This window comes from Anopheles coustani, chromosome 2 (assembly GCF_943734705.1).
Source record: "Anopheles coustani chromosome 2, idAnoCousDA_361_x.2, whole genome shotgun sequence".
Taxonomy (NCBI): domain Eukaryota; kingdom Metazoa; phylum Arthropoda; class Insecta; order Diptera; family Culicidae; genus Anopheles; species Anopheles coustani.
In genome coordinates this window covers 79,755,236-79,778,640 of record NC_071289.1, presented here as the reverse complement: position 1 = coordinate 79,778,640, position 23,405 = coordinate 79,755,236, and the positions used below count along the sequence as shown (strand labels likewise).

Genomic DNA, 23,405 nt, shown 5'->3' with positions numbered 1-23,405 from the left:
CTCTTCTTAAACTGGATCAGCTATCAATATCCGGTTTCTTGTTTTTTCACAACGCGTCCTTCTTATCGGTATTATGAAAGATTAAAAATAAGTTCACCTCGTTTCAAGGAAAGGGGTTTGTTAAAGAATAAAGATCATACTGATTTTTGTTTTCTTATAACAACTACAAGAAAAGCGTTAATGTATGCTGTAGTGCAAAAATTCGAGACAAAAACAAGGATGAAGCAACATTAAATTGAAACAAGCGTGCTTTAAAATGTAAGGCAAAACAGTGGAACATAAAGACATCCAAATAATATATGGTCGCATAGTTTCCAAAACCTAAATTAGTAGAACTTATTTACCGTTAGTTTATAAAAACTATGAGTGTACTATCTACAATATGGCTTGCTCAACGAAAATATAATCTTTTCTCTTTCATACAAGACCTCTTACCGACGTCATTTTCAACATCAACGGCAAATCTTATACCGGTAACACATAAAAAGAGCGTTTTACTGTCGAAAATGTTTTACTCGATTCCTTCTTCTCCGTTTCGCAGCTAAATCTGGCACTGTTCCAGTGGACACTTCACTCAATACTTTTATTCGCAACTATGCACATCTCTCCGGAACAAAGTTCATGTGTCTGGAGGGAGGATGTGGCGCGTGTATCGTAAACGTATCCGGAGTCCATCCCGTCACGAAGGGGACTAGAACGTGGTCGGTGAATTCGGTAGGTCAAAGGGATCATCGAAGGTTGGCCATTTCTATTTGACTACTAATCAAGTCCCTTTGTAGTGTTTGTTTCCTGTGTACGCATGCCATGGCATGGATGTCAAAACGGTCGAGGCGTTGGGCAACCGGCTGGACGGTTACCATCCGATCCAGGAGCGACTGGCGCATATGAACGGAAGCCAGTGTGGATACTGCTCGCCGGGCATGGTGATGACCATGTACTGCTTGATGGAATCGAAGAAGGGTTCCGTTTCGATGGAAGAGGTCGAGAATGCTCTCGGGGGTAACATCTGCCGCTGTACCGGGTACCGGCCGATCCTGGATGCGTTCAAGTCGCTCACCTCCGATGCCGACAAGGAACTGCTGGACATTGAGGAGCTTCGGATTTGTCCCAAAACAAAGACGGCGTGCTCTGGAAAGTGTCCATCTGTTGCTTGTGAAGTCGATCCAGTGCGTCCCATCCAAATCGTGTTTGACGATAATCGAGAGTGGCATAGGGTATACACTGTGTATGAAATATTTTGGATATTCGGCACAATTGGATCGAAACCATACATGCTTGTCGGAGGGAATACAGCCCATGGTAAGGAGAGCTCTGTAAGCTATAGCCCAAAAACGTAATATCCTTTTATTGACAGGTGTCTATCGTCGAAATGATGCCCTACAAATTTTCATCGACGTCAACTCTGTCGAAGAGCTTCGTAGCCATTACCTGAGTTCAAACGAGCTCTTCATAGGTGCGAACGTAACATTGTCAGAGTTTATGCAGATCCTATCGAAGGTAGCACGTAAGAGACCCAGCTTTACCTACTGCCAAGAGATGGCCAAACACCTTAATCTGGTGGCAAGCCTCGCTATACGCAACACCGGTACGATCGCGGGGAATCTGATTACTAAAAATCAACATCCAGACTTTACATCAGATCTTTACATTCTACTTGAAGCTGTCGGCGCAAAGTTGACGATAAGTATGCATTTACCCTACAATATGCGATTTCTCTAGTAGCGTACCATTTATTTAAGTGTTTGAAATTGTTTATTTTCCCACCAGTCGATTCCCTAATTTTTACCTACCAGAAGACTCCGTATGAATTTACACAGATCGACATGACAAAAAAACTACTTAAAGGCATTTCCTTGCCACTGATCCCTGCCAACAGGAGTGTCTTCCGATCGTATAAAGTGACACCACGTGCTCAAAATTCTCACGCTTACGTTAATGCTGCCTTCCTGTTGAACTTCAATAGCGACAAAAACACCGTCAACTCGGCAACACTCTGTTTTGGAGGCATTCATCCCAAGGTGATGTTACACTACAAATTACCAAATGATCGATCGTAAGCTGAAGGAAAGTAATCCAATCTTTTGGTTGATTCACAGTTTACCCATGCGAACCGCACGGAACAATTTCTCACAGGGAAACGGCTGATCGATGATAGAACACTACAGCAAACCCTCAACGTGCTCGCCTCGGAGATACAACCCAATTCGAGCTTGGAGAATGCTTCATCCGAATATCGAAAGAATCTTGCAATCGCCCTTTTTTACAAATGCATTCTTAGTGTAGCGATGGAGAACGGTGTCGCCATAAGTCCTAGGTTTACATCCGGGGCGTCTAGCCTGGAGCGTCCTTTGTCATCTGGCCAACAAACATTTGATACTATCGAGAAAAACTGGCCATTAACGAAAAACGTTCCGAAACTCGAAGGTCTAGCGCAGGTATCCGGTGAGGCGAAGTATACGAATGATATGCCACCCTTTCCCGGTGAGCTGCACGGTGCATACGTCGTAGCGACACGGCCGCACAGTATGATCGGGAAAATCGATCCTTCAGAGGCGCTGGTAAGAAACAATGAATCTCAGCTGTTGATTGTTTGTACTGTCTCTTTCTATCATTTCCAGAAACGCTCCGGAGTTGTTGCATTTTACTCTGCCAAGGACATCCCCGGGAAAAATAGTTTCGTTGCCGATGGCATGGTTATACCGTTCCCGGATGTGGAGGAGATTTTTTGCAGCGGTCGCGTACTATTTTACGGCCAACCAGTCGGTATGATTGTGGCGGAGCGATACGACCAAGCGATCGATGCCGCCAAAAAGGTGAAGATCATCTACGAACGGGGTTCTGATATCCCCGGGATAATCCCTACCTTGAAGTCCTGGATGGACTTACAAGCCACTACGAAGAACGTAGAGCACATAGCTCCGAAACAAAGCAATCAAACTACGACCCTGGCTGAAACCAGGCACATTTCCGGTACGATCGAAATGGCTGGGCAGTACCATTACACGATGGAACCACAGACTTGCGTGTGCGTACCGATTGAGGATGGCATGGACATCTACTCCGCCACGCAGTGGATCGATCTCTGCCAGGTGGCGGTAGCGGCCGCACTCAAGGTGCCAGAGAACAGCCTCAACTTTACCGTCCGACGTCTAGGTGGCGCATACGGCGCAAAACTGACACGCGCAAGCCAGATTGCGTGCGCATGTGCCCTCGCCGCGCACCTGACCAAACGTCCGGTAAGGGTTGTGCTGAACATCGAGTCGAACATGGCGACGGTGGGCAAGAGAAGCGGCTGCATTGGCAACTATGATGTAGATGTGGACGAAAAGGGTACCGTCTTGAAGCTAACCAACCACTTCATGCAAGACTTTGGTTCATCCCGGAACGATAATTTGCTGGATTTCACAACCGAAGCGTTCAAACTGGCGTACAATTCGAGCGCTTGGAAGATCAAAGGGGATTTTGTGCTAACCGATGCTCCATCGACTACCTGGACGCGCGCGCCGGGCACAACCGAGGGCGTTGCCATGATCGAGACGATCATGGAGCACATCGCGTGGGTTACTGGCGTTGATCCGATGCAGGTACGGTTGGCGAACATGCCGAAGGAAAGTAAACTGCCTCAGATGATGCCCCAGTTCCGGCTGGATGTGGACTTTGATAGGCGGAAGCAATTGATCGACGATTTTAATGCCAACAACCGTTGGCGCAAGCGGGGCATTGCAATGATCCCTATGCACTACCCGATGGTACACTTTGGCACATTGCACGTTCTCATTTCTATCTACGCCAAGGATGGGTCCGTATCGATCACACACGGTGGGATTGAGATGGGACAAGGTATCAACACGAAGGTGGCACAGATTGCCGCCTATGTTTTGGGTGTTCCGTTGGAAAAGGTCGCTGTCAAACCAACCATTGATCGGGCTTCACCGAATTGCGTGATGACCGGTGGTAGCATGGCAAGCGACGCTGTAGGCTATGTAAGTATTGTGTGTTAATGTACCTCAACATATCTGTCCATCTTTCCACAATCATGAGTTTAATTCATCCAAACAGGCCGTAAAGAAGGCATGCGAAACTCTCAACACCCGTATCCAACCCGTCAAGGATGAGCTCAAGAATGCCTCCTGGGAAACGGTTACACAGACCTGCTACACACGAAACATTGGTCTCTGTGAGTTGTTCCAATATAAGGGATCCGATCTAATGCCCTACAGCATTTGGGGCGTGAGCTGCGCCGAGATAGAGACCGATCTTCTGACCGGTAGCATTCAACTGACCCGAGTCGACATCCTCGAGGATACGGGCGAAAGCTTGAGCCCCGGAATCGACATCGGACAGATCGAGGGTGCGTTCGTTATGGGCATCGGGTACTGGCTAACAGAGTCACTGGTTTACGACATGACCACCGGTGCGCTGCTGACGAACCGTTCGTGGAACTATAAGCCTCCGGGTGCACAGGACATCCCGGTGGACTTCCGCATTCGGCTTCTGCAAACGGGCGACAATAAGTCTGGAGTGCTACGATCTAAGGCCACCGGGGAGCCATCGCTGACCATGAGTGTAGTGGTGCTGTTTGCCTTGCGCTATGCGCTACGTTCGGCGCAAAAGGATGCCGGAAAACCGGATGATTGGATTCCACTAGGATCGGCTACGACACCGGAACAAATTTTCCTAAATGCTTCCAATGCAATTGATCAATTTAAACTGAATTAATTCAATGTTTCGTATTCTATTTCGATGATTTAAAAATAAATGGTGATGGTTCATGGATAAAAATAAAAACATTATGAAACAGAGTTAGTGGACGGTTAAGTTTTTAAATAAATTCGAGTTAAACTTAAAGGCTCTCATCTGCAAAAGGATGCATCTTTTTATTGCATCATAGCACACACAGCACATGCATCATCACAGTCTATCACACACACTCATCTACGGAATCGCAGTAGACTGATTATCAACCGCTTTCATAGACGGTCTTCTTTTACTCCCTAATACACGATGATGGCTACAAATATTGCATATCATCGCCGTTACGAGGCATAAAAAAACACACCGGGCCATTCAGTACCCAACTGGCGAATTTTGTCTCGTTATCATATCGTTACCATCTCGTTTGTTAATTTTCGATCTCCATAACGAGACAAAGTGTTGCACCAAAAAAGGGGGTGGGGTGCAACATTCAATCGGTTATTTTGTGGTGGTGTTAGTGCCAAACAGAGGTTACGAATGTGTGCGTGCTATTTCACCATAACGGCACGCACACAACTATATAATCCATTTCGGATGTCAAATGAGACGGAGAAGACGGTGTTGTATTCTGCTCGAGCCGCCAACGCGGAAATTTTTATTTTTCGTAGAATTCCTCCGCTTCTTCAACATTCTGCTCTCCCAAGGGCGGTTTCTTCCTCCGGTGTTATTTCTGTTGAACGAAACAAACTAAGGAATAGAATTAGTGAATCGCTGTTATAAATGGTTATGATTTTGCACTACCACTTTGTTTACTTACCGATTCTAAGATCCGGCCAACGCGTTCGTGGACGATCGAACTCCCCATCCGTTTCCCGGATCAGATCGCACATGAGCTGACACTGTTCCCGACTTGTTGATGGATCCTATTAGCTTCCGTTTAGACGCCATGAACATTGAAAATTCAACACACTCTTGAAGGAACAACACTTTACACTTTTTCACTCGACTGTTCAGGCGCTGGATGTTTCGAAGACTGAAAACTTCATCGCGTCGCGGTTGACAGTTGGTGCGTGATGGCATTCATACAGACGACCTTTTTTATTCTCTACATGATTGACCGACATAAAGTGCACCAACACACATTCGGGTTGCTGTGCAGTGTGGGAATGCTACACGATCGGCTCCGCTATTGTAATGTGTCAGACTGAAAGGGAAGATGTGAAAGGGCAGATGTGACTTCTCCCCTAGCACACCGATTCATCATTAGAACGAGAAGGGAGACAAAGTGTGCAAGAGAAAGCTGACAGTTCTGGACTCGCGGGGGTAGGAATCTGCGGAAACGGGGCAATGTTGCATGTCGCCGTCAGTTGGGTAGGACGGTGACCGCGTCGCGGTCCAGATTGTTTGTTGTGCGACGAGACAGTTTGGTTTGTTTGCAATCATGGTTAGCCGAAATTCGCTTCATGCCGGAATACTGCTGTGCCTTTTCTTGGCCAACGGTCAAGTAGAGGGGTCGAAAATTCTCGGCATCTTCCCTACAATGTCCAAATCGCACTGGATTCTTGGGTCTACTCTTATGAAAGAACTCGCCTTACACGGTCACGAGGTAATTGTTGAATGTTTTCAAACTGTTATTTCAATAAACGAGATTATGTAAAAACTATCGTTTGCTTTGTTGTAGGTAACCGTCATCAGTCCTTTTGCGTTACCAAATGCACCTGAAAACACTCGTCACGTTAAAATTGAACACACCCGAATGTTGGAAGGTATATTACAAAGACAAAAACCCTCGATTGTACCGTGATAACCGCTTCTCCAATCACTTTTGCAGATATGATGGACAAAGTGTTCGAGCGTATCGATAACAGCATCGTGCAGAAAATGCTAAACCTTCAATACTTCGTGCATGCCATCGCCAACACCACGCTATCCTCGCCCGCCGTCCAATCTCTGCTTCATTCCGACGAGCAGTTCGATCTGCTAGTGCTGGAAATATTTCTCGATGAAGTGTTTCTTGGATTTGGCGATCGCTTCAACTGTCCGGTCATCGCAATGTCCACGTTTGGTGCGTCGGCCTGGGTGACCTCACTCATCGGTTCCCCTCAGCCGCTCTCGTACATTCCCCATCCAATGATTGGGCTCACTAGTCGTATGAACTTCCGTCAACGGCTCACCAACGTGCTGTTTACCGGATTCGATGAGATATTGAAGAGCGTGCTGTTCGACCCGATTCACGAGGAGTACTATAGGAAATTCTTCCCTAATGCCAAGCGCTCCTTGGCGGAGATGCGCCGCCATGGGGTGTCACTGGTATTGGTAAACAGTCACTTTAGTCTGAGCTTCCCCCGTCCTTATCTGCCCAATTTGATAGAAGTTGGAGGGTTTCACGTCAACCGGAAGGTTAATCCATTGCCAGAGGTAAGCGGATGGAACTGGATTCTTCCGTCAACGCACTCCGCATTTGATTTAATTTTCTTAAATATCCTCTTGCAGGACATCAAGAATTTCGTCGAGAAATCTAAGCATGGAGTGATCTACTTCTCGATGGGTTCTAACATAAAGCCCTCCAAAATGGACCGACAAAAACGGGACGATATCATCAAGGTACTATCTGCCGTAAAGCAAAACATCATCTGGAAATGGGATGACGATACGCTCGTTCTGGATAAGGGCAAGTTCCTGCTTGGAAAATGGTTCCCACAGGATGACATTCTTGCCCATCCGAACGTGAAACTTTTCATCACCCACGGTGGTTTGCTGAGCTGCACCGAGTCGATCTACCATGGAGTTCCGATCGTCGGCATACCGATCTTTGGAGATCAGCTGTTAAACATGGCTCGCGCAGAACAGTCTGGCTGGGGCATTGGAGTAACCTATACGGAACTAAATGAAGCTATTTTTAGTAAAGCAGTCAACGAGGTGTTAAGTAATGACAAGTAGGTTTTTATAGTAAAAATTATCCTTATAAACACATTTACACAATATCAAACACTCATTCCTTCGGTTCTAGATTCGCTTCGAATATAAAACTCATTTCTCGGCTGTTCCGTGACCAACCGCTACCACCGATGGAGCTTGCCCGGTTTTGGATTGAGTATGTACTGCGGCATGACGGCGCCAAGCATCTGATCTCTGCAGCCCAGGACCTCAACTTTTTTGAGTACAACAATTTGGATGTCTACGCCTTCATCGCAGGCATTGTGACTCTAGTGCTTATTTCTATAACATTTTGTGTGAAGAAAATCGTTGCTCGTTTGTTTGCAAACAAACCGAAGAAAATTAACCGAAAGAAGGTTAATTGATTTACTAAAGATTCGATAATTAGGAGAAAATAAACGAGACTAATTCAAGTAAGCCATTTCCCTGCTACCGATGATTTCTGGCTTTCCCTGAGACATGTAGCTATATACCAGAAAAATTCATGCTTTTGTTATTGGACTGCCGACACTTAGAACCTGCATTCCGACACCACACAAAATTCTATCGACTAACTAAACCTTAAACTATCGCCACCCGGATCCAAACTAAACATCCCGAACCAAGTCCGATCCTTCCCTTACAGTCAAATGGGGCGTGTTGATTCCGTTCTGCTCCGTTCCATGTCGACGAATGTTGCCGAATTGTGGGGCACGTTTGAAATTTATGGGATCAATAATCGTTTCATTATGGTAAAAGCTTTGGTGGTCAATAATACACGAAAAATGTAAACATTTACAGTAGTCGTATATGTCTCGAGGGGTTTAGGGGATGGTCAGATAACCTTTTCGAAAGAAAATGTAATTTCCCTTTTTCAATCGATTACAGTTCGAGGGAGGAAACTTGTAGGAAATGTAAATTTCCCTAACGTTAACCCTCCATAGTAAATAAAAGGTGCACAGTAAATACTAAGTGGTTTATTTGATAAACTTTTGATAACTTAATAGAAGCTGTTATATCTTGCCGTAAAAATGGCCAGTAACAAATACAGACTTCATAGAAATCAGCCGCAACACAACTTACGTACAACACTGTATGACGTCAGGCCAAAAATAGACGCTAGGCAAGCTAAAACGCAAACGGAACATGCGTATCTAATCATCCTACCGGCGCGGTTCGCGGACGCATCACAATCACATGTTCGGGGTTGGGGAACTTTTTTGCCGGCACGCCGAAACATCGCAGCACGTGGCGTTGGTATTGGTTCCACCGCTTACAATGAGCGATCTGTTTTTTTTTTCCTTACCGGCGAGTGCTATTCAACCCTCTCTCGTACAGTGTTGATTTTTTTTTTTGTTAATCATGAATCCGAAAGTCGAAGCGTTTTCAGGCAACGCGATTGTGGTTACTTTGGTGGGCGCGCATTTTTTATTAACAGATTCTGGTTGGTCGCGTTGTTGGCGCATTCTCACAACCACCGCCACATGTCAGTGACGGGAGTGTTTAGTTCGCGGGCTTGTGAACATTAAAAAAAATTAAACCGCGAGAAGATCGGTTGCGACCTTGTGCATTAGTTTTTGTGTGGACAGCGATCCAAAACGTTTGGCCAATTTTGGCAGACAGTGCGGGAGTGTTTCTAGATTCCGCAGTTATACAATATAATATCACATAGCACGTTTACAATGGTTCAGCTGGAGATCTTCTTCACGATCAACCGAAAAGAGTATTGCGGTGAGTTTAAAATCAATTGAAAAAACATGCAAAGTTTTCCACTGGCTGAGGTATTCCAAATAAATGTATAGTGGCTAAATATTTATTGTTTCATTTACGTAACGTAAACGTAAATATTTAGACATGTAGTACAGTGTACACATGCATATTTCGCAGCATCGAACAATTGCTCCTACTTGTGTTTCAATACACATGGGCTATACAACCACGAATCAACGCGTTTACCATATTTCTAAACTTGCACTCGTGAATTGATTTCTACGTGTTCAAGAACATTCCACATTGAGTGTAGTTCAATAAATGTTTCATAACCATTACGATGCACTCGTTCCTCAATGACTCGGTCAACAGCTGAAACAGTCAAACAATCTTGTATCAGCTTTCCCATCAGTTATCGATCCGTCTATTTGCCCGTCACCGGAGTCAGCGGTCAAAATGGTCGCACACACCCACAAACATAGTGTGGACACCGGGTCCGCCAACACCAGGGGAAACAATCAGTAGCAAATCTCCCGGGGGAAGTCACACCAGCACCGGTCGTGGACCCTCGGCATAGGTGGATAGATAAAATAGATGTTCACCTAAACAAGCGACACCCGGACGTTTGCGGATGGCATCATGCCACACGCATACTCCACCCATTAATTGGCCAAGGTGACGGAGCACTTTTGCGAGTCCAGATAATGGTCGCGCAATTTTAGATTCTAACAAACATGCACATTCGCGGCAGCACGCTCTTCACTCGCTGACGATCAGTCGTAGTGAGCGTATCGTGGTGGCCTAATACTCCAGTGCTGTTTGTTGATTTTCGCGCATTTGTTTCCACAGTTTTTCATCCAATCTAGTAGTCCTTTTTGCAGCTAGTCTGTTCTTCTGTGAAGTGCTCTAAAACAATAGAAATATTTTAAACCATTTGAAATACTCTTTAAAACAAATCATACTCAACCTTTTCAAGTGGTCAGATTTAGAATACAGACCTTAACAAAAAGTTCCCCAAGAAGTCACCAATTTCCCCCAATATCCAGTTGCAGAGTGTTGTGAAATAATCGTTTTGGTGTAGGACAAAATTAGAAGTACCCCAAAAGACGTCATGGAGGTGATTTTTTCCATCAACTCAAAACCTTATCAAAGTAGGTACAATACCTTCGATAGTATAATGTCAGACATTAGATAAGAGTGCCCGTAGGAATTGAAACAAATGGTGATTAAGAGTCGCAAAGTCGCAAAAATATTTATCTCCACTCCCGATCGGTAATTTTCAGTCAACGCAAAGAGTGTTCCCGTGGACACCTCGTTGAATACCTTTATCCGGAACCATGCCCATCTGAGCGGCACCAAGTTCATGTGCCTGGAGGGAGGATGTGGTGCCTGCGTCGTCAATCTCAGCGGCGTCCATCCGGTGACGGGGGATGTGTTCTCGTATGCTGTCAACTCGGTAAGCAAACTACTGGCTCACGGAACGCTATCTAAAAAAGGAAGATATTATATAATTGGATGATGGCAACTCGGTTTCAGTGTCTGTTCCCCGTGCTCGCCTGTCACGGTATGGACGTGACGACAGTCGAGGGCATCGGGGACAAGCAGAATGGCTATCATCCCACGCAGAAGATTCTGGCGCACTTCAATGGAACTCAGTGCGGCTACTGTTCACCCGGTATGGTGATGAACATGTACAGTCTGCTGGAGGCCAAGAAGGGCAAGGTGACCATGGAGGAGATTGAGAACTCGTTCGGAGGTAATATCTGCCGCTGCACCGGTTATCGGCCGATTCTGGACGCGTTCAAGGCGTTGGCCGCTGATGCCGATCCGAAGCTGAAGGCGAAGTGCCAAGATATCGAGGATCTTACGAAGATCTGCCCGAAGACGGGATCCGCCTGTGCCGGCAAGTGTTCCGCGGCAGGAAAGATCAACCAGAAGAAGGGTCTCCATCTAAACTTCGATGAGAACAGAGAGTGGCATAAGGTGTACAATGTGAGCGATATCTTTGCCATCTTTGAAAGCATCGGTGATCGGCCGTACACGCTGGTCGGTGGTAATACGGCTCACGGAGTGTATCGCCGTAACGATGGGATTCAGGTGTTTATCGACATCAACGCCGTTCAAGAGCTGAGGGCCAATTCCGTGGGAGGTTCGCTCACCGTTGGTGCGGGCACTTCGCTTACCGAGCTTATGGAACTGCTCGGCACAACGGCCAAGCAAAATAACCAATTTGGCTACCTGGATCATTTGATCAAGCACATTGACCTGATCGCGAACGTGCCCGTGCGTAACACCGGTACCATCGCAGGAAATCTGAGCATCAAGAACCAGCATAACGAGTTTCCTTCCGATTTGTACCTAATCCTCGAGGCAGCTGACGCAAAGTTGACCATCTGTAAGTATGGTTGCCGTACTAAAAAAAACTAGATGACAAACTTAATAACCCCTTTCTTTACAGTGGGGGCGCATGGTAAAACGTCAACAGTTCGTCCATCCGAGTATGCTACGTTGAACATGAACAAAAAGGTGCTGCTGAACGTCATTCTGCCTCCTCTTGACCCATCGGTGTACATCTATCGTACGTTCAAGATCATGCCCCGGGCACAAAATGCCCATGCGTACGTCAATGGTGCATTCCTGCTGAAGCTCAACGGTTCCTCCATCGTATCGAGCAACATCTGCTTCGGAGGAATCAACCCTCAGTTCACCCACGCGGCGAAGACCGAGGCATTCTTGGTTGGTAAAAATCTGCTAACCAACGACACAGTCCAGGGTGCCTTGAATGCGCTCAAGGATGAGTTAAATCCCGACTGGGTGTTGCCCGATGCGTCACCCGAGTACCGCAAGAATCTGGCACTATCGCTGTTCTACAAGTTTGTGCTTAACATCGCACCTACCTTGAAGGCACCGGTTAAGGCGGAATACCAGTCCGGTGGAACGGTCTTGGAGCGCCCGCTTTCCTCTGGAACGCAGTCGTTCGATACGAACAAGGAGAACTGGCCATTGAATAAGGATATTCCGAAGATTGAAGGTATGCTACAAACTTCCGGCGAGGCAAAGTACGCCAACGATTTGCCCGTTTTCCCCAACGAACTGTACGCCGCCTTTGTGCTGTCCACCGAGGCGCAGGCGAAGATCGTCAAGATTGATCCATCGGAGGCATTGGTGAGATACGTTTCAAGGATAGGTTCCGTTTCTCTGGAAACGATTTCATCAAAGTGTTTCTCTACTTATAGAAAATTCCGGGCGTGGTCGGCTTCTATTCCGCGAAAGACATTCCCGGGGAAAACAATTTCATGAACTTCAAGGGTTTCATGGGCCCGCACGATGAGGAAATCTTCTGCAGTGAGAAGGCATTGTACCACGGTCAACCACTCGGGTTGGTTGTTGCGGATACCTTCAACTTGGCCAACCGTGCCAGCAAGCTGGTGAAGGTAGATTATGAAAAAACCAACACGGTACGCTATCCAACCGTGAGGGCCGTTCTGCGGGATAACGTCACGGAGCGTTTACACGACATGCCGTACAGTACACTAGGTGATGCGTTTGAGGCCGCCCCAGTTGGACCCGTGAAGGTAAAGGGTTCTTTCGAGATTGGAGGCCAATACCACTACACCATGGAGACGCAGACGTCCGTCTGCATTCCGATCGAGGACGGAATGGATGTGTATTCGGCCACGCAGTGGATCGACTTCACGCAGATTGCCATCTCCAAGATGCTGAAGGTTCCGGAGAACAGCCTGAATTTGTACGTACGTCGGTTGGGTGGAGGATACGGGTCGAAGGGAACCCGTGCTACTTTGGTTGCGTGTGCAGCGGCCCTTGCCGCTCACAAGACCCAACGCCCGGTGCGTCTGGTGATGACGCTCGAGGCCAACATGGAGGCAATCGGCAAGCGTTACGGTGTCTTCTCGAACTATGAAGTGGACGTCGAAAAGAACGGCAAAATAACCAAGCTCTTCAACGAGTATGTCCACGATTTCGGTTCGTGCCTAAACGAGTCGATGGGTCATTGTGCCGAGTTCTTCCGCAATTGCTACGATAACAGTGCCTGGAAGACGGTAGCCAAGGCGGCCGTTACCGACGCGGCCAGCAACACCTGGTGCCGGGCACCTGGAACTACCGAAGGTATCGCCATGGTGGAGACCATTATGGAACATGTGGCCCACGCGACCGGGCTGGATCCGCTCGATGTGCGTATGGTCAACATGCCGGAAGACTTAAAGATGCGCGAGCTGATGCCACAGTTCCGGGCCGATGTGGAGTATGACGCACGCCGCAAGCAGGTCGATGAGTTCAACCGTGCGAATCGCTGGAGAAAGCGCGGTATTGCCATTACGCCAATGCGTTACCCCTTGGGGTACTTCGGGTCGATCCACGCACTGGTTTCGGTCTATCATACGGACGGCAGCGTTGTCATTACGCACGGTGGCATCGAGATGGGCCAAGGTATGAACACGAAGGTGGCCCAGGTGGCTGCGTACATTCTCGGTATCCCAATGGAGAAGATCAGCATTAAGCCATCGGCTAATATGACTTCACCTAACGCCATCTGCACTGGTGGAAGTATGACCAGTGAGACCGTTTCATTTGTGAGTATTTTCCAGGATACTTGAATCGGTTGTACAAAGAAACTAATAAATTCATGAATAATATTCTCTAGGCGGTCAAGAAAGCGTGTGAGATCCTGCTCGAGCGTATGAAGCCCATCCGGGAAGCGATGAAGGACGCCTCTTGGGAAACGATTGTGGAAAACAGCTACTACAAGAATGTCGACCTCTGCGCGACGTACATGTACAAGGCGGAAGATTTGCAGGCATACATCATCTGGGGACTCACCTGTACCGAGCTGGAGATCGATGTCCTTACCGGCAACGTACAGCTGCTCCGTGTTGACATCCTCGAGGACACTGGTGAAAGTCTTAGCCCCGGTATCGACATCGGCCAGGTCGAGGGTGCGTTCATTATGGGCGTTGGATACTACCTGACCGAAGCGTTGATCTTCGATCCGGAAACGGGTGCCCTACTGACTAACCGCACCTGGACCTACAAACCGCCCGGTGCCAAGGACATTCCGGTGGACTTCCGCATTCGCTTCCTGCAGAAGAGCACCAACGCCGCGGGGGTACTTCGCTCGAAGGCGACCGGCGAACCGGCCATGAATATGACCATCTCGGTTTTGTGTGCACTGCGCAACGCCGTTCTGGCGGCCCGCAAGGATGCCGGTTTGCCGAACGAATGGGTCCCACTGGGAGCTCCCTCGACGCCGGATCAGGTGTATCTGACGGCGGGTAACGCTGTAGAGCAGTATTTGTTGAACTAATTCCACTTTGGGATTTGGGGAAACCCAGTTTTTATTCCTTTTTTTTCTTTTTTTGGGAAACTAGAATGTAGTCATGGTTGTTATTATTATATCCCCGCATGAAATAAACTGTGTTAAACAAACCGTTGGGCTTTTCATTTAACTCTAGCAAAGAAAGCAATAGTTGTACACAAAGCAGACAACATCATCATCCGCCGTTTAATTGATGGATATTTAATTGACCGACCTTTCACACTTGTCTATTTATAGCCACTCTCTGTTGGAGATGTTTAAACGATATGATCGAAATTGAATTGGTTCCACATTGAATAAAACCAAACAATAAGAAACAATAGTTTGTTATCTTACACTACACCACAACACTTTTTCACAGGTCCTCCCTGCAACTGCTTATCACAAAGTAAACAGATTAGAAACAAGCGAAACGTCAGAGATCGCCATATTCCTGCCCACTCCGCCCTATAAGAAACTTAGAAGTCCTATAAGAAGTCCAATGAGAAGAAAGCAAGCTAAAATGCATCGCCTTCAAGCAAGATGCAGTTTACTGCTTATACTATGACTTGTAGAGGTACCAAGTTGTCCTTATATGCTTTTACATTGGGTATATTCGAAAGTGAGGAAGATGCTCTGCAGAATATTGTAGGATTTTACAATCTAATCTCCATGAGCGAACATTAAAAATTTTGATTCCCTGTCGTAACAACGGTCGAACTCTTCTGAGACAAGGGGTTAGAGGTTTAACAAACCGGTAAAAAGATACCGAAATGCATCTGGATTAAGGAAAACGAGATAGTATAGATACATTTTATCGATATCGCACACGCTTCCTATTGTGTACACCGGTGCATTATCTGACCTAAGAATCTCCAATATTGTCTACGAGCTAAAACGAAGCAAAACTTCATGCTAGACGCTACAAATTATTAAAATTGCTTAGCATGGTAAACCGGTTTACCCTTTTTTGGTAGCGGGCAAAACGCCCGATGATTTAAATTCAGCCCACGTGGAGTAAATATCGTCGATCACAACACATCGCTACTGGCAACACTGGCGCGTAGTACGCACAATTGAATTGACCACGGGTGGAAGGGAAACGACGGGTGTGAGGCGGGACGAGTCGCAAACGCAAGTGATAAGCGCGAACGAACGCGCTATATAAAAAAGAATCGCCGCGGGCAGCGATCACGCGCATTTTAGTCTCTCGCCAGCTCGCGGTTGGTCCGGTTCGATTGTGTTTGTTTCCATAAGGCTTGAAGAATCTTTAGGCGAGCTGACCGCGAGATAGGGAGATAGAGAGGAATAGAAATCAAACAGTGAGAGACGTCTAACATTGAAGCATTCCTAAAGCGTTAGAAGAATTAGAACTAAAGGCCACATCATGCAGATAGTGTTTACAATCAACGGGAAAGTGTTTAAAGGTACGATTGGCTATTTTCCGTTCGATTGTTCCCTGTATGGGTGGCTGTACACCGGCCTGGATCTTATCTATGCGCGATAGATCGTCGGGTAGATAGCATTATTATCAGTGATAGATTGCTTCCCACGGCGATGGAGTGTCAAGTGAATGTGTATACCCGGTCGCCGAGCAAATATTTATCTACTGGACCAAAAGCTCTTTTAATATTGATATGTGATCCCATTCTTTTCCTACTCCCACCAAACAGCAAACAGTGGCACCGTCCCTATTGACACCTCGCTGGGAACTTTTCTACGCTACCATGTGCAGCTCAAGGGGACCAAGTTCATGTGCCGCGAGGGTGGCTGTGGGGCATGCATCGTCAACATTAGCGGGCAGCATCCCGTCACGAAGGAGATTATATCGCTTGCGGTTAATTCGGTATGATCGATCGACGTAGGCCCTCGACGTGTCGACGTTCAATGATCTTTGTTCTTGTTTCCCCTTACAGTGTCTCTTCCCGCTGTTTTCCTGTAATGGGCTTGATATCTTGACGATCGAAGGAATCGGTAATAAACTGAACGGTTACCACCCGGCCCAGCAACGGTTGGCACACTTCAACGGAACGCAGTGTGGCTTCTGTTCACCCGGCATGGTGATGAACATGTACAGCTTGCTGCAGGCGCGCCAGGGGAATGTCACCATGCGGGAGGTTGAGAATGCGTTCGGCGGGAACATTTGCCGCTGCACCGGCTACCGGCCGATCCTGGACGCGTTCAAATCGCTGGCAGTGGACGCGGATGAGAAGCTACTGGCGGTCTGTCAGGACATCGAGGAGATGCCAAAAATTTGCCCCAAGAGCAAAGGGCCATGCACCGGTAGCTGTGCGACGACAGTGGCCCGGGGTGAGATGGCCAACGAGGTCCACCTCTCGTTTCCCGGTGGACGCGAGTGGTACAAAGTCGAAAACGTGCAAATGATCTTCCGGATCTTCGACAAGCTTGTCGATACGCAATCGTACATGCTCGTGGCTGGCAACACTGCTACAGGTATGCCTTGCGCTGCAATGTGCGGGTTAATTAAATCGAAATTAACTCGTTCACATTTTTTCCACAGGTGTTTATCGTCGTCCAAACGATCTGGAAGTTTTTATCGACATCAGTTCGGTGGCCGATCTGCGTGTGAATTATTTCAACGAAGCCCTCACAATCGGCGCGAACGTTACACTGACCGAGCTGATGGCCATCCTGGAGGAGGTGAGTGTGACGAGCGGGTACGAGTACTGTCGCGAAATTGTCAAACATCTCGACCTGATCGCCAACGTGCCGGTGCGCAACGTCGGAACGATTGCGGGGAACCTAAGCATCAAGCACGGACACCGAGAGTTCCCGTCCGATGTGTATCTGCTGTTGGAGGGTGTCGGTGCCTGTTTGACTATCGGTAAGTGTGAGGAAAACAATTTGGTAGGAACCGGTACTACGACTATCAAAATCCCACTTTCAGCCACCTCAACCACGTCCACAAAAGTCGTCACGGTAGAGGAGTACTTATCGATGAACATGCACAAGCGGATCATCCTGAACGTGTTGCTATACCCGCTCGATCCTCGGGAGTACTCCCTACGTACGTTCAAAATCATGCCACGCGCACAAAATGCGCACGCCTACGTAAATGCTGCTATTCTTCTGCAGTGGCAGGGATCATCGATTCGAACGGCATCGGTTTGCTACGGTGGCATAACAGCCGGTTTTACCCACGCGGTACAACTGGAAAGCTTCCTCGTCGGAAAGGATATCTTCGAGGAATCCGTGCTCCAGGAAGCGCTGACCATTTTAAGCTACACGATCGTACCTACCGAATCCCCACCGGAGGCATCCGCAGAGTATCGTAAACAGCTCGCCTTGACACTTTTCTACCGCGCCGTACTTAGCATTGCTGGCGAGAGGAACGTATCGATCGATCGATTCTATTCGTCCGGGTCAGAGGCGGGAGAAAGGCTGCTTTCTAAAGGCGAGCAAACGTTCGATACGGTGCAGGAAAATTGGCCCATGACCAAGCACATCCCTAAGGTGGAAGGACTCGCTCAAACGGCCGGCGAGGCGGACTACACGGACGACATACCGAATCTACCGCAGCAACTGTTCGGAGCGCTGGTACTGGCGACAAAACCGCGTACCAGTATCGTTGGAATAGATGCCACGGCAGCCCTGTCTAGGCCCGGTGTGGTGGCTTTCTTCTCCGCCAAAGATATCCCGGGGACAAACAACTTCATGCCAACGGAACTGGGAAACACGCACGTGGAGGAAATATTCTGTAGCGAACGGGTGTTATACAACGGCCAACCGGTAGGAATTGTACTAGCCGAAACGTTCGACGAGGCATATCGCGCAGCACGGTTGGTTGCGGTGGAGTACGGACCCTCGGATGGCAAACCGATCCTACCGAGCGTGAGGGACGTAATGAGGCTGGGCAGCAGCGAACGCATCCATCCGAGTGACGAAGTACAAATCGGTGAACGGTACGAAACCGGTGCCGGATCGGTTCGAATCGAAGGAAGCTTTGATCTTCCCAGCCAGTATCATCTCTCCATGGAAACGCAACAGTGCGTGTGCGTACCGGTCGAGGACGGTATGGACGTGTACAGCTCGACGCAGTGGGTCGACATTTGTCAGATAGCGATTGCACGCGCCCTGCTGGTGCCAGAGAACAGTCTAAACTTCCGCATCCGCCGTTTGGGCGGTGCTTTCGGGTCGAAAATATCGCGCGCATCGCAGGTGGCATGTGCGTGTGCCATTGCGGCGCACTTTACCCAGCGTCCGGTGCGGCTGATACTATCGCTGGAGGACAATATGGCGGCCATCGGTAAACGGTCCGCTTGTTCGAGCACGTACGAGGTTGAGGTGGACGGTCGCGGAAAGGTGCAGCGGTTGTTGAACAAGTTCTACCAGGATTCCGGCTGCAGCTTGAACGAACCGGTTGAGAAGGTGACGTTCCTGTTCTACCGCAACTGTTACGACACGAGCGCCTGGAAGGTGTTGGGCCACAGTGTGCTGACGGATTCACCCAGCTCTACCTACTGCCGGGGTCCCGGAACGAACGAGGGCATCAGTATGGCGGAGAACTTTATGGAACACATTGCGCACCAGCTCGGTTTGGACCCGTTGGAAGTGCGAATGCAGAACCTGCCGGAAGATAGCAAGATCCGAGAGCTGCTACCAATGTTTGCCAAGGATGTTGAATATGAGGTGCGACGGGTTGAAATCGAACAATTCAACGAAACTAACCGCTGGCTCAAGCGTGGAATCGCTATCGTACCGATGAGATATCCGCAGTACTTCGTGGGGTCTTTGCACGCTCTTGTGTCGGTGTATCATGCCGATGGAACCGTTGCCATTACCACCGGGGGTATTGACATGGGGCAGGGTGTGAACACCAAGGTAACCCAAGTGGCCGCCCGCACTCTCGGTATTCCGATGCACATGATCAAGGTGAAGGCAATGGCTAATATAACCTCACCGAATGCAATCGTGTCCGGGGGCAGCATGACCAGCGATGCCGCCTGCTACGCCGTCAAGCAAGCCTGCGAACTCCTACGCAAACGCATCGAACCGGTGAGGGAGCAGAATCCAGCCGCATCCTGGGAAACGATCACGCAGCTTTGCCACCAACAACACGTGGATCTTTGCGCCCTCTACCAGTACAACGTGAAAGAGATGGAGCACTACGTCGTGTGGGGACTAACGTGCGCCGAGGTCGAAGTTGACATCCTCACCGGGAACGTACAGATACGACGCGTCGACCTGCTGGAAGATGTCGGCGAGAGCATCAGTCCGGGTATCGACATCGGGCAGATCGAGGGCGCGTTCGTGATGGGCATCGGGCTATACTTCACCGAGCAACTCGTTTACGCCGACGAGTCGGGTCAGCTGCTGACGAACCGCTCGTGGAACTATAAACCCCCGGGAGCGAAGGATATTCCGGTCGACTTTCGGGTGAAATTTTTGCAGAAAACGCACAACGAAAACTTTGTGCTGCGTTCAAAGACGACCGGCGAACCGGCGCTTAATATGACGGTGTCGCTGCTGTTTGCCTTACGAATGGCACTCAATTCGGCACGCAAGCAGGCTGGACTGTCCGCCGAATGGTATCCAATCGGTAAGTCCAAATCATAAAAAATAGGTTACCATACAATCATTACTCTGAAATTCTGTTATTGTTTTGCAGATGTTCCAGCGACGCCCGAACAGATTTGTCTTCTGGCGGGGAACAAGATAGATCAATTTAAACTAAAATAACGGCAAAACACTTTGCAATACCGTGCGTTACATTTGATACTTATTTTTATATGTTTGAAAATTTTCTCAAACCGATACTTTATTGCGTTAAACGTTAAATTTGCTTTAAAACCCCGTTTATTCATCCTTAAATTGTTAATATTGTGTTAGAAAAACGTACCAGTTAGAATCATTTAAATGAAACACAATAATAAACAACAGTTTAAAATTTTAAAAATTTAAAGCACTGAAGAGCAATGACAAAAACAAATTGTAACTAATGTAATTTTTATAAACACTCTAACCAATGTTATACATTGGTCCATGCATGCCCGAAGTTGGCGAAATTTATTTAAAAAAAAAAACATATTATGTTACAACAATAACACACCGTTATTAAACTCTTTATTTAGTGATAGGCAGATAACATCCAACACCATACGCTAAAAATGACTGAATTCTTCAATACAGCTCCTTTCTGCTATACATCGAATCCCACAGTTCCATCCGCTCAGTTTCGGGAAGGTCCACGTACTGCACACCATCATTGTTAATGTTCAGACATTTGTACGGACCAACGGTAGGACCAACCGGTTTCCATAGATCTCCCACCGCACCTCCGTTCGGGTTTCCGGTGGTGGCGAAGTTTGTGAACAATTCAACCTGGAATAGATGGAATGGCGTGGAATATTTAGGCGAAATTAATCTCATTTCTCCCCTCCCTTCCAAGGAAATGCCTACCATCGTTTGCATAGTCCTGTACTCGAACGTGTCCTTTCCAGGAACGGGACTGAACACATTCTTGAACAGGTACGACAGGTCGTCAGCGTGGGCCGTCCCGCGCACATTACGATCGCAGAAGTAAATCCGATAATGGTTGTACGTTTCCGAATCGACCGCGAAGCGATACACGAACGTTTTTGCATCCGGCCGATGCTCGACACGGGAATAGATCGTTCGATGCAACCCGTGCCAAAACAGTTTGTCCGTCATAAGCTAATGGAGTGAGAGACATCATATAAGAAGGAATTAGAAATTTTGAATAGAGTGCATCAATCAGCAATTGCTTACCGTCAAATAGCCTTGACGATTTTCGAACGATGGCTCGGTCTCTCCGTAGTAAAACTTCTTCAATCGTTGACCGTACTGGATGCACCTATGTGACGTTTTCACCAACCCCAACTCCAGTGGCACCAGATACTCAAAATCGCCCAGATTGTCCATAATGGCAGGATTTTCTTTGATTACGCTCAAACAGAAAAGACCCTCGTCAGAGTTCCCTCCGATAAGTATATCGATATCGTTGCTCCACGCCTCCCGACACATTTCCAGCGGATGTTTTGGGATAAAAGTGCGCTCATTTACGTACGGCTCAACAACTGGGCCGAAGGAAAACAGGATGCGGTTTTCCAGCTCCTGAAATGATAAGGTTCTTTTTTTAAATTACGTACGGCAACATAAAGCAAGGCTTCTTACATTTTCCGTCAGCAACTGATCCTGCTTCAGCGTGATATCCTCGGCGCTGGCCTTCATCAGTACCTGCAGGGCCGCCCCTTCACCTCCCTTTCCATCCCATCCGAGCGCCTTTGCCAACCGTTCGCCCATACCCCGCATTGGCACGAGGGACCAGTTGTTTAGCGTGCAGCCTGACATCACGATGGCCCGCTGGAACAAACCCTTCGACCGATCCGACACCATATGGTAGTGCACCGAGCAGCCTCCGGCACTTTCGCCAAACAGCGTCACATCGTTGGGGTTCCCACCGAAGCTGGCAATATTATCACGCACCCACCGGATGGCCAGGTTCTGATCCTTCAAGCCGGCATTGCCCGGAATGCCCACTTCCTTCGAATCGAACGAAAGAAATCCTACCAAAATGTTGGCAACTTTAAATTGTTGTCGAGCTTATTGCGAATTTTCCTATCCTTACCAAAGGCCCCGATGCGATAATTGAAGGAAACCAGGACGACATCCTTCTGGATGAGGTAGTCCGGCCCGTACATATCGGTACCACTGGAGCCACGCATGAAGGCTCCACCATGAATCCACAGCATCACAGGAAGGGGCTTAGATGGTGTCAGCTAGAAATATACATATTTATTACTAAGAATAGGCTATTTACCAGACATACGCCCCTAACACATAGTAATCTCAGGGAGCTTCAATTATCTAAGGTACGTCATGAATGTGCAGAATCTGTTATCTTTCCCAATGATTAAAGAGATGAAGACGCGAAGGGGTCGTAAGACAAGTGTATGTGTTTTTTTGCATGTGGTAATTTGATAGAAAATTATCTTTTTAAAAACTTACCTCTTTAGTGTACACATTGATGTACAAATGATCCTCACTTCCGATGATTTTGTTCAATAGTTTGCTGTACTGAAACCCAGACGGGCCTTGGCCCGTACAATCGAGTGGTTCCGTCCATCGGTCAGGTAGCTCCAAATCCTGGTCATTTCAAGCACAAAACATAAGTTACCAGCTCGAGATAAAAAAAAACGCACGATCATACCTTAAAACGCCGTTCGTTTATCGGTGGTTTGCAGTAGGGTATTTTTTGAAAATTTAAATATTCAACCCCCGTTGAAGCCACTTTTTTCACGCCTCGAACAGGGCCATATTGGGTGTTCACCACTGGATGGTCCGTTGAGCTCATTTTCCTTGCGTTTAGATTCACGGTAAAAGCACAACTGAATAGACGGATTGATTTGGTATTTAGTGGCGGCAGCTGGTGCCAGTATGTGATGGTGACCTTATCTAATCTCATTGTGAATTTATCTAATGTAATAGACCGCGGTTTTTGGCCTTTTTTTCAATCATCTGGCCCATTTGTGAAACGTGTGCCGACCCCTGTGGGGCAATTAAGCAACACCGCGATTGCGATCCCACGATAGCATAGGCGTAAAGTCATATTTAAGAGCTCAGTTCAATGGTTCCCTAGCTAAAAAAACTAAATCCAATTCTAACGGTTGCTGACTTGGACCAGCACACATGTTTGAAATTATCCGATCAATCTAACTCGATCGAGACGAATTTTGACGATTTCTAGTCTAACAAAGTAACCATTGCATTTTCGCCTAGCCCTGATGCC

General features: G+C 47.6%; 5 protein-coding genes across 7 annotated transcripts; 4 read left to right on the top strand and 1 right to left on the bottom strand.

The window, feature by feature from the left end:
- Positions 1-433: 433 nt before the first annotated feature.
- LOC131266303 (uncharacterized) lies at positions 434-4,719 on the top strand. The gene is made up of 8 exons (XM_058268760.1): positions 434-473; positions 542-714; positions 780-1,299; positions 1,355-1,684; positions 1,768-2,018; positions 2,097-2,558; positions 2,619-3,983; positions 4,060-4,719. The coding sequence occupies exons 2-8, from the start codon at positions 622-624 to the stop codon at positions 4,717-4,719; spliced, it is 3,681 nt and encodes a 1,226-aa protein (XP_058124743.1). The 5' UTR covers positions 434-473; positions 542-621.
- A 1,417-nt stretch (positions 4,720-6,136) lies between these two features.
- Positions 6,137-7,997, top strand: LOC131265114 (UDP-glycosyltransferase UGT4-like). The gene is made up of 5 exons (XM_058267375.1): positions 6,137-6,301; positions 6,377-6,461; positions 6,527-7,113; positions 7,189-7,631; positions 7,706-7,997. The coding sequence occupies exons 1-5, from the start codon at positions 6,137-6,139 to the stop codon at positions 7,995-7,997; spliced, it is 1,572 nt and encodes a 523-aa protein (XP_058123358.1).
- Positions 7,998-9,293: 1,296 nt separating this feature from the next.
- On the top strand, positions 9,294-14,760 carry LOC131262370 (xanthine dehydrogenase/oxidase-like). Of its 3 annotated transcripts, none has more exons than XM_058264361.1 (6): positions 9,294-9,342; positions 10,605-10,777; positions 10,858-11,716; positions 11,780-12,486; positions 12,558-13,913; positions 13,985-14,760. In XM_058264361.1, exons 1-6 carry the CDS (start codon positions 9,294-9,296, stop codon positions 14,642-14,644), a joined length of 3,804 nt encoding a protein of 1,267 aa, XP_058120344.1. In that variant the 3' UTR covers positions 14,645-14,760. The 3 variants fall into 3 exon arrangements, with proteins under 3 accessions (XP_058120344.1, XP_058120345.1, XP_058120346.1); XM_058264362.1 differs by lacking the exon at positions 9,294-9,342 and adding an exon at positions 10,433-10,472; XM_058264363.1 differs by lacking the exon at positions 9,294-9,342 and having other exon boundaries at positions 10,670-10,777; positions 10,858-11,725.
- Positions 14,761-16,022: 1,262 nt separating this feature from the next.
- Positions 16,023-20,335, top strand: LOC131265113 (uncharacterized). Its single transcript, XM_058267374.1, has 6 exons — positions 16,023-16,062; positions 16,309-16,481; positions 16,552-17,089; positions 17,157-17,480; positions 17,544-20,195; positions 20,265-20,335. Exons 1-6 carry the CDS (start codon positions 16,023-16,025, stop codon positions 20,333-20,335), a joined length of 3,798 nt encoding a protein of 1,265 aa, XP_058123357.1.
- Positions 20,336-20,776: 441 nt separating this feature from the next.
- LOC131266919 (esterase B1-like) lies at positions 20,777-22,970 on the bottom strand. Its single transcript, XM_058269608.1, has 7 exons — positions 22,827-22,970; positions 22,625-22,762; positions 22,245-22,395; positions 21,791-22,182; positions 21,386-21,730; positions 21,056-21,310; positions 20,777-20,977 (listed from the first exon to the last, which is right to left on the bottom strand). Exons 1-7 carry the CDS (start codon positions 22,968-22,970, stop codon positions 20,777-20,779), a joined length of 1,626 nt encoding a protein of 541 aa, XP_058125591.1.
- Positions 22,971-23,405: the final 435 nt, after the last annotated feature.